Here is a 17,300-nt window from a genome sequence, read left to right as displayed (position 1 = left end):
GGACACAAACTGAAACCATGGAATGGGTAGCACTCCTCAAACTAACCGTGACATAAAAATATTTATAATTTTGTTTACCTAACGATTTAGTTTATCGCGTATTTCTTCTTTTGTTGCTGGGTTCTTTTAGCAATGCTGCGTGCGAAAAAAAAAATCGAATAAAAATTATATGGCGAAGGGGGGAAACTTTAAAACTGATGTAGGGTACCATCCTCTCCAGTTGAACGAAGAATGAAAAATTCCGTCTGCCATCAGACCAACAGCTGGTTGCGGGAAAAGAAAACTTCACGGAGGAATATAAGCGAGCGTGCATCCTTGCATTACAACACAAAACGGGGATGACCAGGTTGAATTTGTTCAAAGAGAAAATTTTATTTCTAACCTTCCTCCTGTCTCTCAATTATTTACCATATTACGTTATTTATTGGATTTTCAGCGTCCACCTATTCCCTAATCTACTAGGATTCTTTTCTCCCTCTGATTTATAATATTTACCTTGAGTGTTACCCTGAAGGGCCCATCCATTGTGGCAGTACATACCACCTCATTTCCTCTAAATTTTATCGGACTCTCCAGTACTCAGATTTTTAGAATATCACTGTTTCTAATTCTGTCACTTCTTGGATATCATTTCATACCTGTAAACATGTTCCTCTGTGCTTTGTATTAGTTTCCCGTGTCTATGATATAAAACGCGATACTCACTTTCATATAGTAATGTCGCAAGATCAAATACCTTATCATATCTTTTTTTGCCACTTACTTCAACAGAGCATATTCGTAGACTATGCTTTGTAACATGGCAGCTTCCCCAGGAATAGCTTAAGGAAACAGAAAATAGAGCTCTCATATTATCTACTATATAAAATATGAAGGTATGCAGTTTAAATATGCAGAAGAATGAGCGACATAAGAGGCACAGAAAGGAGGAATACACGAAAACTTTATTTCTCATATCACACGAGTGCAGCCAATACCATCAGCAGCTACTATATCACATAGTATACAAAACATGTAGATTTTGAATTTACATATAGGATATAAACCAGAAGAAAGAACATTGCAGAATACGCAGAAAATGGAGAAGATTAGTGTCTTGCTTCATGTGAATACCAGGAGTACCATTAGCAACAGTTACCATCTAAGTTTGTCAAATGAGTCAGGAAAGTCGATTGCCTGTGTGACACGTGACGAAATGCCTCAGTGGGTCAGCTGCAGGTGGACATCTCTCCGCCACAGGATCCTGAACTATGTTTATCGCAGTATCGGATGGTTATCTTACAAATGGGGGTTTCCAATTCTTCACTAACCACAGATGTCTCTGGATCGAGCAAAGTTTTTGGTTTGTGGATGCTTTGTAGACGGAACTGGATTGCCAGTGTCGATCAGGAAATGATTACAGCAGCATTCGGAGGCCAATGTGTAGAATATTTTATGCTGCTAGACTGTTGGAAAGGTGAGCGCGCGGGAACCAGCACGAGTGTGGGACTTGGGAGGATGAAGCTGCTGACGGCGTGGAGTTGAGCTGCCGGTGCGGTCACTTCTTCTGCACGCTCATGGTCACCTGGCTGATGTCCCCATCGTGGACCAGCCACAGCGAGCCCGACTCACCCTCCCGGATGGCGCGCATCAGGCCCTCTGCGATGAACTCTGGTCTGTGGGCACGATGGCACACTAAATTAACATATTATACACTACATTGTTCTTGTCAACCATCTCTAGTGTCGTTAACACAGATAAACAAAGTATTGATGACACTTCCTGGAAGATTAAAACAACGAGATTCGAAACCAGAAGCTGGTCTTACGCGAACATCGATGATACTGGTGGAGCTACCCAAGTACAGTTCACGACCCAGCCTCATAGTTGTCGTTGCTCCAGTGCCTCCTGATCTGGCACACAGTTTTAACCTGCCAGGAGATTTGAGGGGAAGCAGTGGCTTACATATCTCCTAATACGAAGGGCATTTCAGAAGTACATTGTATGTCAGTGGTCCACAGGCGTCATGGCAGATGATGTTGTGAAAGCTGCACAGTATTTCAACGAGACAGCTGCTCTTCATGTGTTCACTCACATGTTGTTGTAATTGCTCGCCACTGTATGTGCTGGCTCGCTAGAAAAGCACAGGCGCCAAGGGGTGGGGCTATAACGTCGTCGTAGATGAGTCATAGAAGACTTCGACAGGCAGAGCCCCCTACTGGGGAAACAGGCCACAGTCTTCGCATGCGCATGCGCAAATCTCTGCTCAGCGCACACGTTACACATTGTCATTGTAGACCAAGTAACTTTCATTGAATGCTTTACTACAAATCGAAGTGACACAGAAACATGGTACTATTTTTCTACATGGTCACCAAGTCTCTGTAAACAACAGGTGAAGCGTCCTACTAAAAGTTCAGTTCCTTGACGATAGAAATAGTTGCTTGGTCTTGGGGCCATTCGAGATCACTGAGTGAATGTCCTCATCCTCGGAAGATCTCTTTACCGTCAAGATGTTTTTAAGCTTGCCGAAAAATCGCATGGTCTAAGATCTGGACTCTGGGATCAGTATCGCCCATATCTGTGAGGCCTGGGTTGATGCCATTTCACTACAGCTGGACGCCACATTGCAAGTGGTCCATATACCACCAGAATTTGACGGTGAATCTGGGTCGAACTGAGACTACTGTCCTGCCTGCTTCAAATTTGGTTCAAAATGGCTCTCAGCACTATGGGACTTAACTTCTGAGGTCATCAGTCCCCTAGAACTTAGAACTACTTAAACCTAACTAACCTAAGGACATCACACACATCCATGCCCGAGGCAGGATTCGAACCAGCGACCGTAGCGGTCGCGCAGCTCCAGACTGTAGCGCCTAGAACCGCTCGGCCACTCCAGCCGGCTCAAATTTGGAATAGGCTTCCAGTTGCCACGCTATTTTAATCGCACTATGTAATGCGTCTGCTATCTGCACCGCAACAGAACTGTGTCTGCAAGAAACCTGGAGCGTGTGCTTTCTTCTGACAATGCGCCACTGTTGCTTCGCAACGGTCTTAGCGTTGGATGACATGTGTAACTTACTTTCTCGGGTACCTACGTAATAGTGTACATTTACATAAAAATAAAATAGTGAGGCACTGGAATGATTTAATACGTTACGCAGAACGTCCTATGCTTTTTCTAGATAAATAAAAACAAGTTAGTGTAAGTACAGGGTGGGGCAAATAAAAATGGGCCAGACGAGTGCCAACGACTGGATGTGACGCGCACACCACCCGTACACCCTCCACTTGATCCACACCAGTTCAGACCGTGGTGCGGGCTGTGTCAGTGTGAGTGGAGTTGTCAGCAGAGGCCAGCCTGGTCGCAGCCCTAGCTGGTCATCCACGCCACCTGATCTGTCAGTGTGCGATTACTTTGTGTGGCGAGCTCAAACTGTATCGTAACAACCCAGATAGTTTTCAAGAACTGGAGCAAAACATATCGGATGGACTGCAGTATTTCCAGCAGTCCAGCTTCGATCCGCCTTCAGCAACTTGCAGACCAGCGCCCAAAAGTGCCAAGAGATGAATGAATGGTGGTTACTTTCAGTATCCGCTATAGTCAGGTTAGTACTGTATTTCCTTTGCTGTGTTTCTTTGTAATCTGGAATTCTGTTCTCCGGGCCACTTTTATTTGCCCCACCCTGTATCTGGTTACTCTGAGGAGCACCATTAACTAAAACAAAAGCCGCGCGGGATTAGCCGAGCTGCCTGAGGCGCTGCAGGCATGGACTGTGCGGCTGGTCCCGGCGGAGGTTCGAGTCCTCCCTCAGGCATGGGTGTGTGTGTTTGTCCTTAGGATAATTTAGGTTAAGTAGTGTGTAAGCTTAGGGACTGATGACCTTAACAGTTAGCCGGCCGAAGTGGCCGAGCGGTTCTAGGCGCTACAGTCTGGAACCGCGCGACTGCTACGGTCGCAGGTTCGAATCCTGCCTCGGGCATGGTTGTGTGTGATGTCCTTAGGTTAGTTAGGTTTCAGTAGTTTTAAGTTCTAGGGGACTGATGACCTCAGAAGTTAAGTCCCATAGTGCTCAGAGCCTTAGCAGTTAAGTCCCATAAGATTTCACACATTTTTGAACTAAAACAAAAAACAAAATGTACCTTCATAACTTTTTCTTAAAATTTTAAAATAGTAACAAAGAGAGGGTTACAATATCTATCTACATCTCCACTGTGAAGTGCATAGCAGAGGTTAATTATGATGGTTCTATGTGGTACAGTTTGCTCTCATTCTAGTCGCGTGTGGAGCGCAAGAAGGAAGACTGTTTGATCGCCTCTGTGGATGCTGTAATTAGTATAATATCGGCTTCATGGCCGCTATGAGAACTATATTTTGAGAGATTAAGAATATCTCCGTACTGCTTGCTTACAGTCATTGTTCAAGCTCTGTAAGTCGCTCATTAGCGGTTATTATCAACTATGCTCCAATTCGTGTTTTTAAACATTTCGTTACCTTCTCCTGTGAGTCAAACAAAACAGCGACCGCTCGTCCAGCGTTCTGCGTTGGGCTACAATATTCCTGTTAGCCATATCTGTTATGGTTTCCACGCACTTAAACAACATACGAGGCGCTCAAGTGATTTGTATATGTCCACCTCTGTAGACATTTAGACTGCATTTTCACAGTATGCCGCCAATGAACTGAAATCTGCCGCTAGCCTTACTTACGACTGAGTCTGCGCCATTGCTCCGCTTCATATCCGTACAAGCTGTTGCACCCAAATAGTAGTTCGAATCGACCGATTCCAATGGTCGTATCTCATTGATACTAGCCAAGGCGCCAAAGTAAATAATTCGAAGACGCCTGAACGACGACCAGCAAGTAATTTACGAACTGACATCGCAAACCGGACTGCGCGGTATTTTCTGGACAAAGAATTCTGTTTGTGTATGCACAAAGTTGCCCCGCATTGTGATATAATATAACATAATCGAGTGATGGTCTATACACATATTAACAACCTGGCAGAAAATGTTAAGTATAACCTTACATATTCTACAGACGATACAGTTACCTGTGTAATTAAGTACTGTTTGAAAAATACTGCAAGTATATTCAGTAAGATCTTGATAAGGTGTATAAGTGTTGCAAAGATTGGCAGCTTTCTTTAAATGTTCAAAAATATGAAATAATTTACTTCACAAAACAAAGAAACGTCGTATACCTATGGCTAGAATTTCAGTGAGTCGCAATGGAATCCACTCTCACAAGTCCCCGTGGGTAACAATTTATAGGGATGTGAAATGGAGCGATCTCGAACGTTCTCTCATGTGTAAGAAAGCGATAGCCTTCGTTTTATCGGTATACTGAGAATTTGCAGTCAATGTACAAAGGATATTGCTTAGAAAATACTTGCACAACCCATTCTAGAATATTGAGTTGCTGTGTGGGACACATACCAGAAAGAACTCACACGAGATGTTAAATACACACAAGGAAGAGAAATGCGGTTGGTCGCTGGTTAGTTTCATCCACGAGACAGCGTTAACCTACATGCTGGAAAAAGCTCAGTTGTCAGACGCTGGCAGCTATCCCGGAAAGCCCAGTTAGACATCGTTTCACGCACTAGTATAAAGTGAGAAATCTACAGGGGGATGCCGTGACGATGTTACAAATTGTCAGGGATACTGAAGAAGGATAAACGTAATAGTTTAAGGCAAGTGATCATGGTCTGGAAACGACGGGAATCGAAAGTTATAAGCGAATATCATTCAGATACCTCTGACATATATGCACCGGTATTGTTGTTGCTAATTTTTAGGGTAGGCAACTTTCAGAAGTGGTAGTATGGACCAAAATAAGAAAATAGAGCATAGTAAAAACGGGCTCTAAGATGCATGCCTCAAGAACTATGAGCAAGTGTTCATCTTCGCTACCGTGAAATACATTTCTTCTACTGAACAAGTGCCCATAGCTCTTAGGACACGCAATTTATACCTCATATTTACTGGACAGTTTTTTCTAGTTTTGGTGCATACTACCTCCTCCAAAAATATTGAAACCAAAGAGCTTGCAGTAGGGGGGATGTTTTTCAAGGTATCGAAGGTGAACAAGTGTTCACAGCTCTTAAGGTATACATTTTAGAGCCCATCATCAATAGACATGTTTTTCTTGTTTTCGTCCATACTACCACTTCCTAAAGTTTCTTACCCTACAAGCTTAGCAACAAAAGTACAGGTACATGTATTCCACCGTCAGATGCATCAGAACAATTTTCGCTTATAAGTTTCGACCTGGCCGCTACTGGACTAGGGCTCCTTACGTCAAATTGATGTTTTCACCGTTACCCATCATCTCTGAAACTATACAGGTACGGCCAAACTTTCAGGAAACATTCCTCACACACAAAGAAAGAAAATATGTTATGTGGACATGTGTCCGGAAACGTTTACTGTCCATGTTAGAGCTCATTTTATTCCTTCTCTTCAAATCACATTAATCATGGAATGGAAACACACAGCAACAGAACGTACCAGCGTGACTTCAAACATTTTGTTACAGGAAATATTCAAAATGTCCTCCGTTAGCGAGGATACATGCATCCACCCTCCGTCGCATGGAATCCCTGATGCGCTGATGCAGCCCTGGAGAATGGAGTATTGTATCACAGCCGTCCGCAATACGAGCACGAAGAGTCTCTACATTTGGCACCGGGGTTGCGTAGACAAGAGCTTTCAAATGCCCCCATAAATGAAAGTCAAGAGGGCTGAGGTCAGGAGAGCGTGGAGGCCATGGAATTGGTCCGCCTCTACCAATCCATCGGTCACCGAATCTGTTGTTGAGAAGCGTACGAACACTTCGACTGAAATGTGCAGGAGCTCCATCGTGCATGAACCACATGTTGTGTCTTACTTGTAAAGGCACATGTTCTAGCAGCACAGGTAGAGTATCCCGTATGAAATCATGATAACGTGCTCCATTGAGCGTAGGTGGAAGAACATGGCGCCCAATCAAGACATCACCAACAATGCCTGCCCAAACGTTCACCGAAAATCTGTGTTGATGACGTGACTGCACCATTGCGTGCGGATTCTCGTCAGCCCACACATGTTGATTGTGAAAATTTACAATTTGATCACGTTGGAATGAAGCCTCATCCGTAAAGAGAACATTTGCACTGAAATGAGGATTGACACATTGTTGGATGAACCATTCGCAGAAGTGTTCCCGTGGAGGCCAATCAGCTGCTGATAGTGCCTGCACACGCTGTACGTGGTACGGAAACAACTGGTTCTACCGTAGCACTCTCCATACAGTGACGTGGTCAACGTTACCTTGTACAGCAGCAACTTCTCTGACGCTGACATTAGGGTTATCGTCAACTGCACGAAGAATTGCCTCGTCCATTGCAGGTGTCCTCGTCGTTCTAGGTCTTCCCCAGTTGCGAGTCATAGGCTGGAATGTTCCGTGCTCCCTAAGACGCCGATCAATTGCTTCGAACGTCTTCCTGTCTGGACACCTTCGTTCTGGAAATCTGTCTCGATACAAACGTACCACGCCACGGCTATTGCCCCGTGCTAATCCATACACCAAATGGGCATCTGCCAACTCCGCATTTGTAAACATTGCACTGACTGCAAAACCACGTTCGTGATGAACACTAACCTGTTGATGCTACGTACTGATGTGCTTGATGCTAGTACTGTAGAGCAATGGGTCGCATGTCAACACAAGCACCGAAGTCAACATTACCTTCCTTCATTTGGGCCAACTGGCGGTGAATCGAGGAAGTACACTACATATTGACGAAACTAAAATGAGCTCTAACATGGAAATTAAGCGTTTCCGGACACATGTCCACATAACATCTTTTCTTTATTTGTGTGTGAGGAATGTTTCCTGAAAGTTTGGCCGTACCTTTTTGTAACACCCTGTATAACATCACCACGGAGTAACCGTGTATAACGTTGTGCGTGTAAGAAGGCGGCTGCGTGATGCACTGTGTTCAGACAGATACGGAGAATACTTTGTGATGTCATTTACTTGTTCTTTGTCTCGTCCTATGCTACAGCCTGAACCCGATGGCCGGCCAGTGTGGCCGAGCGGTTCTGGCGCTTCAGTCTGGAACCGCGCGACCGCTACGGTCGCAGGTTCGAATCCTGCCTCGGGCATGGGTGTGTGTGATGCCCTTAGGTTAGTTAGGTTTAACCAGTTCTAAGTTCTAGGGGACTTATGACCTCAGATGTTAAGTCCCATAGTGCTTAGAACCATTTGAACCATCTGAAAACGCTAATGAGGAGAGAAGAGGAAGAAGTAGTTAAAATAAAAAGGTGTTATTTTCACCACAAATTGTGCTTGTTAATTAGCACGTCAGTTCGTTAATAAATATGGAATTCAAAAACAGTAAATTGAAGTCTGCTACTAAACTGATTCAAACCAGTGACTTTACAGTAATAATATCCCATCCATTATGGATTCACTTTTTTTGAGGCACCAGTATTCTGATTCGTTTGATACTGCCCGCCAGAAATTCCTCTCCTAAACCAACCTCTTTATCTCAGAGCATCTCTCGCGACCTACGTCCTCAATTATTTGCTGGATGTATTCCAATCTCTGTGTTCTTCTACAGTTTTCACCATCTACAGCTTCCTCTAGTACCGTGGAAGTTATTCCGCGATATCTTAATAGATGTCCTGCCACCCTGTCCCTTCTTCTTGTCAGAGTTTTCCATATCTTGTTTCCTCACCGATTATCGGGAGAACCTCCTGATTCCTTAACTTATCAGCCCACCTAATTTTCAACATTCGTCTGTAGCACCACATCTCAAATGCTTCGATTTTCTTCTTTTCTGGTTTTCCCTCATTCCATGTTTTACTACCAAACCATACTGTGCTCCAAACGTACACTCACCCACTGACGAATACTTTCAGTAAGCCAATAATAGAAAGATTCAGGAGTGGAATTAAAAGTCAGTGTGAAAGGATATCAGTGATACGATTCGCTGATGACATTGCTATCCTGAGAAAAAGTGAAGAAGAATTACATGATCTGGGAATGGAATGAACAATCTAATGAGGGCATAATATGGACTGAGAGTCAGCCGAGGAAAGACGAAAGTAATGAGAAGTGGCAGAAATGAGAACAGTGATAAACTTAACATCAGGATTGGTGGTCATGAAATAGATGAAGTTAAGAAATTCTGCTACCTAGGCAGTAAAATAACCAATGACGAACGGGGCAAGGATGACATCAAAAGCAGACTAACGGTGGCAAAAAGGGCATCCCTGGTCAAGAGAAATCTATTACTATCAAACATAGGCCTTAATTCGAGGAAGAAATTTCTGAGAATGTACGTTTGGAGTACAGCATTTTATGGACTGTGGGAAAACCGTAACAGAAGAGAATCGAAGCATTTGAGATGTGGTGCTGCAGACGAATGTTGAAAATTAGGCGGAATGATAAGATAAGGGATGAGGAGGTTCTGCGCAGAATCGGCGAGGAAAGGAATATGTGGAAAATACTGACAAGGAGAAACGACAGGATGATAGGACATCTGTTAAGGCGTATGGTAATGACTTCCATGGTACCACTGAGAGTTGTAGTGGGCAAAAACTGTAGAGGAAGACAGAGTAAGGAATACACCCAAAAAATAATTGAGGGCGTAGGTTGCAGGAGTTACTCTGAGATGAAGAGGTTGGCACAGAAGAGGAATTCGTGGCGCATCAAACCAGTCAGAAGAGTGATGACAAAAAAAAAAAAAATAATCTTATGTACTGAACACATTTCGAAATATCATTTTCAAAAACACATTTGCAAGAGGTTTTTGAGAATAGCGTCGTGGTTCTTTAGGAAACTGATGTCCAGGCGCTAGGATTCAAATTCTGTTAACTATGAAGAAAAGAAAGAAGAGAAAACAGATAGGTGGAAGGAGTATATAGAGGGTCTGTACAAGGGTGATGTACTTGAGGACAATATTATGGAAATGAAAGAGGATGTAGGCGAAGATGAAATGGGAGATATGATACTGCGTGAAGAGTTTGACAGACCACTGAGAGACCTAAGCCGAAACAAGGCCCCGGGAGTAGACAACATTCCATTAGAAGACAGCCTTGGGAGAGCCAGTCCTGACAAAACTCAACCATCTGGTGAGCTAGACGTATTAGACAGGCAAATACCCTCAGACTTCAAGAAGAATGTAATAATTCCAATCCCAAAGGAAGCAGGTGTTGACAGATGTGAAAATTGCCGAACGATCAGTTTAATAAGCCACGGCTGCAAAATACTAACAAGAATTCTTTACAGACGAATGGAAAAACTGGTAGAAGCCGACCTCGGGGAAGATCAGTTTGGATTCCGTAGAAATGTTGGAACGCGTGAGGCAATACTGACCCTACGACTTATCTTAGAAAATAGATTAAGAAAAGGCAAACCTATGTTTCTAGCATTTGTACACTTAGAGAGAGCTTTTGACAATGTTGACTGGAATACTCTCTTTCAAATTCAAAATGTGGCAGGGGTAAAATACAGGGAGCGAAAGGATATTTACAATTTGTACAGAAACCAGATGGCAGTTATAAGAGTCGAGAGACATGAAAGGGAAGCAGAGGTTGGGAAGAGAGTGAGACAGGGTTGTAGCCTATCCCCGATGTTATTCAATCTGTATAGTGAGCAATCAGTAAAGGAAGCAAAACAAAAATTCGGAGTAGGTATTAATATCCATGGAGAAGAAATAAAAACTTTGAGGTTCGCCGATGACATTGTAATTCTGTCAGAGACAGCAAAGGATCTGGAAGAGCAGCTGAACGGAATGGACAGTGTCTTGAAAGGAGGATATAAGATGAACATCAACAAAAGCAAAACGAGATTAGTTTAGGAAATGAGACACTTAAAGTAGTAAATGAGTTTTGCTATTTGGGGAGCAAAATAACTGATGATGGTTGAAGTAGAGAGGATATAAAATGTAAAAAAATGGTTCAAATGGCTCTGAGCACTATAGGACTTAACATCTGTGGTCATCAGTCCCCTAGAACTTAGAACTACTTAAACCTAACTAACCTAAAGACATCACACACATCCATGCCCGAGGCAGGATTCGAACCTGCGACCGCAGCAGTCGCGCGGTTCCGGACTGAGCGCCTAGAACTGTTAGACCACCGCGGCCGGCCTATACAATGTAGACTTGCAATGGCAAGGAAAGCGTTTCTGAAGAAGAAAAATTTGTTAACATCGAGTATAGATTTAAGTGTCAGGAAGTCTTTTCTGAAAGTATTTGTATGGAATGTGGTCATGTATGGAAGAGAAACGTGGACGAAAGTCTGGACAAGAAGAGAATAGGAGCTTTCGAAATGTGGTGCTTCAGAACACTGCTGAAGATCAAATGGGTAGATCAGATAACTATTGAGGAGGTACTGAATAGAATGAGGGAGAAGAGAAATTTGTGGCACACGTTGACTAGAAGAATGAATCGGTTGGTAGGACATGTTCTGAGGCGTCAAGGGATCAGCGAGGAAGGTAGAAGTCGTTGAGGGAGACCAAGAGATGAATACACTAAGCCGATTCAGAAGTATGTAGGTTGCAGTCGGTACTGGGAGATGAAGAAGCTTGCACAGGATAGAGTTGCATGGAGAGGTGCATCAAACCAGTCTCTGGACTGAAGACCACAACAACAACAACATGAAGAAAACCAGAGAGGCTCCTCCATTAGGGTCTCCTTGTAAGAGCACTGTTTGTGAATAACAGAGAGACCCTGAGTATGACACTAGAGAATGCAGCAGAGAGTGCGTACTTACTTGTTGTAGGTGCCCGCGACCTTGATGGCTTCCGCGAGTACGGGTGCCAGGTAGTCGTGCAGCAGGTACTGCTGGGCGTCGTTCATGAGTGGCGTGTCCGCAGGCCCGGGGCACACCGCCACCACCGACACACCAGTCACGTCCGCGTGTACAGAGTCCTGCAGGCAGAGGCAGTGCGGGCCCTACGTCTTAGGCCGGTATTACACTACCGTATTTTACTGACAAAGTTGATATGTCAAATACATTACTGACCATTAAAATTGCTACACCAAGAAGGAATGCAGATGATAAAACGGGTATTCATTGGACAAATATATTATACTAGAACTGACATGTCATTACATTTTCACGCAATTTCGATGCATAGATCCTGAGAAATCAGTACCCAAAACAACCACCTCTGGCCGTAATAACGACCTTGATACGCCTGGGCATTGAGTCTAACAGAACTTGGACGGGGTGTACAGGTACAGCTGCCCATGCAGCTTCAACACGATACTACAATTCATCAAGAGTAGTGGCTGGCGTATTGTGACGAGCCAGTTGCTCGGCCAACATTGACCAGACATCTTCAATTGGTGAGAGATCTGGAGAATGTGCTGGCCAGGGCAGCAGTCGAACATTTTCTGTATTCAGAAAGGCCCGTACAGGACCTGCAACATGCGGTCGTGGATTATCCTGCTGAAATGTAGGGTTTCGCAGGGTCGAATGAAGGGTAGAGTCACGGGTCGTACCACATCTGAAATGTAACGTCCACTGTTCAAAGTGCCGTCAATGCGAACAAGAGGTGACCGAGACGTGTAACCAATGACACCCCATACCATCATGCCGGGTGGTACGCCATTATGGCGATGACGAATACGCGCTTCCAATGTGCGTTCACCGCGATGTTCCCAAACACGGATACGACCATCATGATGCTGTAAACAGAACCTGGATTCATCCGAAAAAATGACGTTTTGCCATCGTGCACCCAGGTTCGTCGTTGAGCACACCATCGCAGGCGCTCCTGTCTGTGATGCAGCGTCAAGGGCAACCGCAGCCACGATCTGAGAGCTGATAGTCCATGCTGCTGCAAACGTCGTCGAACTGTTCGTGCAGATGGTTGTTGTCTTGCAAACGCCCCCATCTGTTTACTCAGGGATCGAGACGTGGCTGCACGACCCGTTACAGCCATGCGGATAAGATGCCTGTCATCTCGACTGCTAGTGATACGAGGCCGTTGGGATCCAGGACGACGTTCCGTATTACCCACCTGAACCCACCGATTCCATATTCTGCTTACAGTTATTGGATCTCGACCAACGCGAGCAGCAATGTCGCGATACGATAAACCTCAATCGCGATAGGCTACAATCCGACCTTTATCAAAGTCGGAAACGTGATGGTACGCATTTCTCCTCCTTACACGAGGCACCACAACAACGTTTCACCAGGCAACGCTGGTCAACTGCTGTTTGTGTATGGGAAATCGGTTGGAAACTTTCCTCATGTGAGCACGTTGTAGGTGTCGCCACCGGCGCCAACCTTGTATTAATGCTCTGAAAAGCTAATCATTTGCATATCACAGCATCTTCTTCCTGTCGGTTAAATTTCGCGTCTGTAGCACGTCATCTTCGTTGTGTAGCAATTTTAATAGCCAGTAGTGTATTACAATGCGCTCTTCACTTGTTACTGTTGCATTATATTTGATTTTGCTTTTGTATCGATGTCGCATCTTTTTATTTGTTTTAGATTTTCCTGAAGTCTTTGGTGTCATTTCCATTAACTGCTTTCAGTATACTAGTAATTGTGACTCAATCCAGGAGGATGTTTTTTCAAACCCATGTCCGGCCATCCAGTTTTAGGTTTTCTGTGATTTCCCTTGTCACTCCAGGCAAATGACGGGATGATTCCTTTGAAAGGGCACGGGCGATTTCCCTTACCATTCTTGAGACAATCCGAGCATGTGCTCTCCCTCTAATGACATCGATGTAGACAGGACTTTAAACCCAATCTTCCTTCCTTCCTTTCGTAATTGTATTCATATAAGTTTCTGTTTGGAAGATACGGCAACTGCTCAGTTACGTTCAGTGCTCGCTTCTGGCAACGTGTTTTCTCCCGTGACCATATGCCGCTACAGTGGTTGCAATGCCACATGTACCTGTCAGTTAGCGAGGTAATGATATCGGCAGCTCATTCTACCCCTCTTAACATGTACATGATCAAGTTAAGAGAACAGCATGCAGCTACAAGGCTCCTCCTGTATTGGATTCTGTTTATTGCATTCTGTCGCCAATCACCCTCTAGTTATTGTACAGTATGTTCATCTTTGTGATTGAAGGGTTGAAGGACTTCTGTCATACACCTATGTTTTAAAATGGAACACCTGCAGCCGTCTTTTTGATGTTATTTGTTATCTAGCTACCAGTTTCGGTGACTGAGTACACCATCTTCAGGCCTTAACCGACGCTCAGGGGGTTCACTCGATTCCTTCAGTGGACAACATCTACAAACTGGTTTCCGTAGACTGTAACAACGATATTGTGTCTCCAAACACACGTTATTGACTGTAACAACAATCATATGTTCCGTTGTCACAGTCTACGGAAACCGGCTCGTAGAGGTTGGCCACTGATGGAATCGTGTATACGACTGGAGTGAACCCCCTCAGCGTCAGTTAAGACCTGAAGATGGTATACTGAATCACCGAAACTGGTAGCTTTGAAATAAATAACATCGAAAGGGCGGCTGCCAGTGTTCCATTTTATTACAATCACCCTCTACGCCGATCTGCAGCAACTCCTAACGGATTACAACTCTTCACCTTTTCTTTGGTCTTCCTCGTGGTCTTCTACATGGATATCAAAGGCCATTGGTGTTTATCCATCCGAGGGACATGTTCTACCCATACAAGCCACTTGCTCCTCATCAGGTTATTGTAGATTACATCCAGTTCACAATGTAAGATTTTCTTATGTTTCCTGCCATTGTAAATATTTCACCTTTACTGCTGCAGGACAAAGGCGCGTGAACGCGCTACACGAGCTGTGGATAAGCTCCTCGTCTCTGTTTTGCACGTGATCTGTGGTGCGTCTGGTCGATAGTCAGTTGTACAGCGCTAGGTTATTCTTATTACGGCCACAGTAGAGAACAGTTTAGTTTTACTGAAGGGGATATTATATGTGTGAATCTGGAGGAAATTATTTGGAATAGGTACTTTATTATTGAGATCAAAACGTGTTTGTAAAGATATTTTCTTGACTGTATGGATGGAGAAGATTTGTGGAAGAACATTTCAAGGTAACCCATGCACAGGAATGAAATCTTTGTCAGAAATGTTGATTGAAGGAAACCTTTCTCCCTTACATAACTAATAATATTCATTATTAGTGTTAATTTGATTTCTCTGTTTTCATTATCTCACAAATAACACAATTAGTTGAAATGTCTATAACTTTGCAATGAGTGGATTTCGTAATTATTAGAGCCTTCCTGTGTTGTACGGTCTTTATTGACAATAATTACAGTCTTTCATGAATGCTTTACTTTAAACTAAAACCCTCCTCCATCATTCTTAGTAAAGATGCAAATATTTTGGCGTGTGTGCACACGCAACCACAGATTGTTTCTGACAAGCAAAGAAAAATTTAGTAGCTCCATTTTGTTTCGAGTACGTCACTACACAAGACATGAAACAGCACGCCGAGCAAGCGGTAAATTACTTTTCCTTTAGGCCAAGTCTCACTTTGTATTCTTGTAAACAAATAATAAGCTGTCAGAATTTTCAGATGTAGTGCTAAGCAAGCAAATTAGTTTACAGTGAACAGTTATTTTCTTCTTTATTTTGTGGATATTTCAAGTCATGTTACGTAACTTTCATAACGTACTTCAGTATTGAGTTTCACTGAGTACACAATTACTTTCTTTTGGGATTTACTTAAATTCATGTTCATTATTTCAAATTCAGCATTCCACTAAGATCAAAATTTTCTTTCGCGATACTGTTTACAAGCGCAATACAGCGCCAAACCGTCAGTATTGCTCAGAAGTTGAATACGATATCTTAAGGACACGTTAGACGAGGAAAAAGTTTTCAAAAAAGAATATTCAGATAAATTTCATAGAAAGCTTACAATAATTATGCTGGATCCTCCATTCCCCAGTGATCTCATCAGGTAGCGGACCATACGTCTTGCTCGAGACTTTCCGCGCGAAAAAGAGAAGGTTATTTACGTTTTTTATTTTGCTGGACACTCCAAGTTTCACAAACATACAGCCCTACGGGTTAGACCAGTGTTTTGTACAACCGGAATTCTAAATCCCTTGAGAGACCGCGCGATTTAAAAAACTAACTCAGACTGAATTATGATCGGTTTGCGGCATGGGTCTTCGTTTTTATTTCTGCCTCACACGATGTTTCCTCTGTAAAGATTACCCCCAGATGTTTGAATGGTCGGGTTCAGGCTAGCGGAGGCTGGAGTGGGTCTCTTGTATAGGTATGAGTTCTGTTCATCACCAGATACACATTTCATTCACAAGGAGGCCGATTCTGTTCGCTGCTGTCTCCATGTTGTCGCTCTACCACATTCTTCCTTAGATCCGAACAACAGATTCATGTCGGTAGCAGATGAGAGATGTGTGATTTTTCTCACCGTATGACTCGATCCCCTCAAAGTCCTTATGAAAAACTTTCCTCATTATCTTTTAGAGTGCCAGGTAGAACAATATCAGATACATGCCATCGCATACACAGATTTAAAGACCACAGTTGGCTGCACTGATGAAAACTTATCCCATTGCAAAAAACTTTAATAAAATAACTGGAAAAGAATGTGTGTTGTAAGAGGTCCATGACTAAGGAATTTATTGCTAGAGCACTCCAGCAGATGTAATTTCGATGGATTGCTCACGCTCTGGCTGCGTTATGTAAACTACAGGAGAATCTCAGACCAGAGAGCAGTGTTGTATGCAGTAAGAGCAGTGTCAGTAGCAGTAGGAGTAAGTAGTTGCTAGCAGTCTGGTGTATGGAGTTGGCGGGACAGGTGGTGGGGAGCGATGGCGGTGCCTGAGCGATATAGTATAAGGTAAAAGCAGCCACGCGCATATGTAGTTTGTTACAGTAAAACTTGTACTATTGTTATATTAAGTCCCGTGTAAATTTTTCAAAAAAAATCTTTTAATAATAATGTTTTCTATAAAATTAACTTTTTGACAATCATTCATCTGAATTTAAAGGATTTACTAATTTCTGCAATCCATCGTCATCGCGATTGTCGTAAGGAAAAATCTGTTGTTTCTTTCTATACATGACAGATCTAGCGGCCAGCATTGCACTGGGATGTGCCAGAAAAAATTCTTATAGGAGTAGATATACAGGGTGAGTCACCTAACGTTGCCGCTGGATATATTTCGTAAACCACATCAAATACTGACGAACCGATTCCACGGACCGACCGTGAGGAGAGGGGCTAGCGTAATTGTTTAATACAAACCATACAAAAATGCACGGAAGAATGTTTTTTAACAAATACCTACGTTTTTTAAATGCAACCACGTTAGTTTTGTTA

The 17,300-nt window shown here is 43.3% G+C and overlaps 1 protein-coding gene across 1 annotated transcript in view; it reads right to left on the bottom strand.

The window, feature by feature from the left end:
* Positions 1-956: 956 nt before the first annotated feature.
* Positions 957-17,300, bottom strand: part of LOC124789619 (15-hydroxyprostaglandin dehydrogenase [NAD(+)]-like) — an 86,958-nt gene continuing 70,614 nt past the window's right edge. Inside the window, exons 6-7 of the mRNA XM_047257039.1 lie at positions 11,752-11,909; positions 957-1,655 (exon numbers count right to left, since the gene is read on the bottom strand). Coding sequence (XP_047112995.1) covers positions 1,538-1,655; positions 11,752-11,909 — 276 coding nt within the window. The 3' untranslated portion in view covers positions 957-1,537. The remainder of the gene's footprint in view (positions 1,656-11,751; positions 11,910-17,300) is intronic.

This window comes from Schistocerca piceifrons, chromosome 3, assembly GCF_021461385.2.
Source record: "Schistocerca piceifrons isolate TAMUIC-IGC-003096 chromosome 3, iqSchPice1.1, whole genome shotgun sequence".
Taxonomy (NCBI): domain Eukaryota; kingdom Metazoa; phylum Arthropoda; class Insecta; order Orthoptera; family Acrididae; genus Schistocerca; species Schistocerca piceifrons.
The sequence above is the reverse complement of the archived record's forward strand: the minus strand, read 5'-3'. Positions and strand labels throughout refer to the sequence as shown.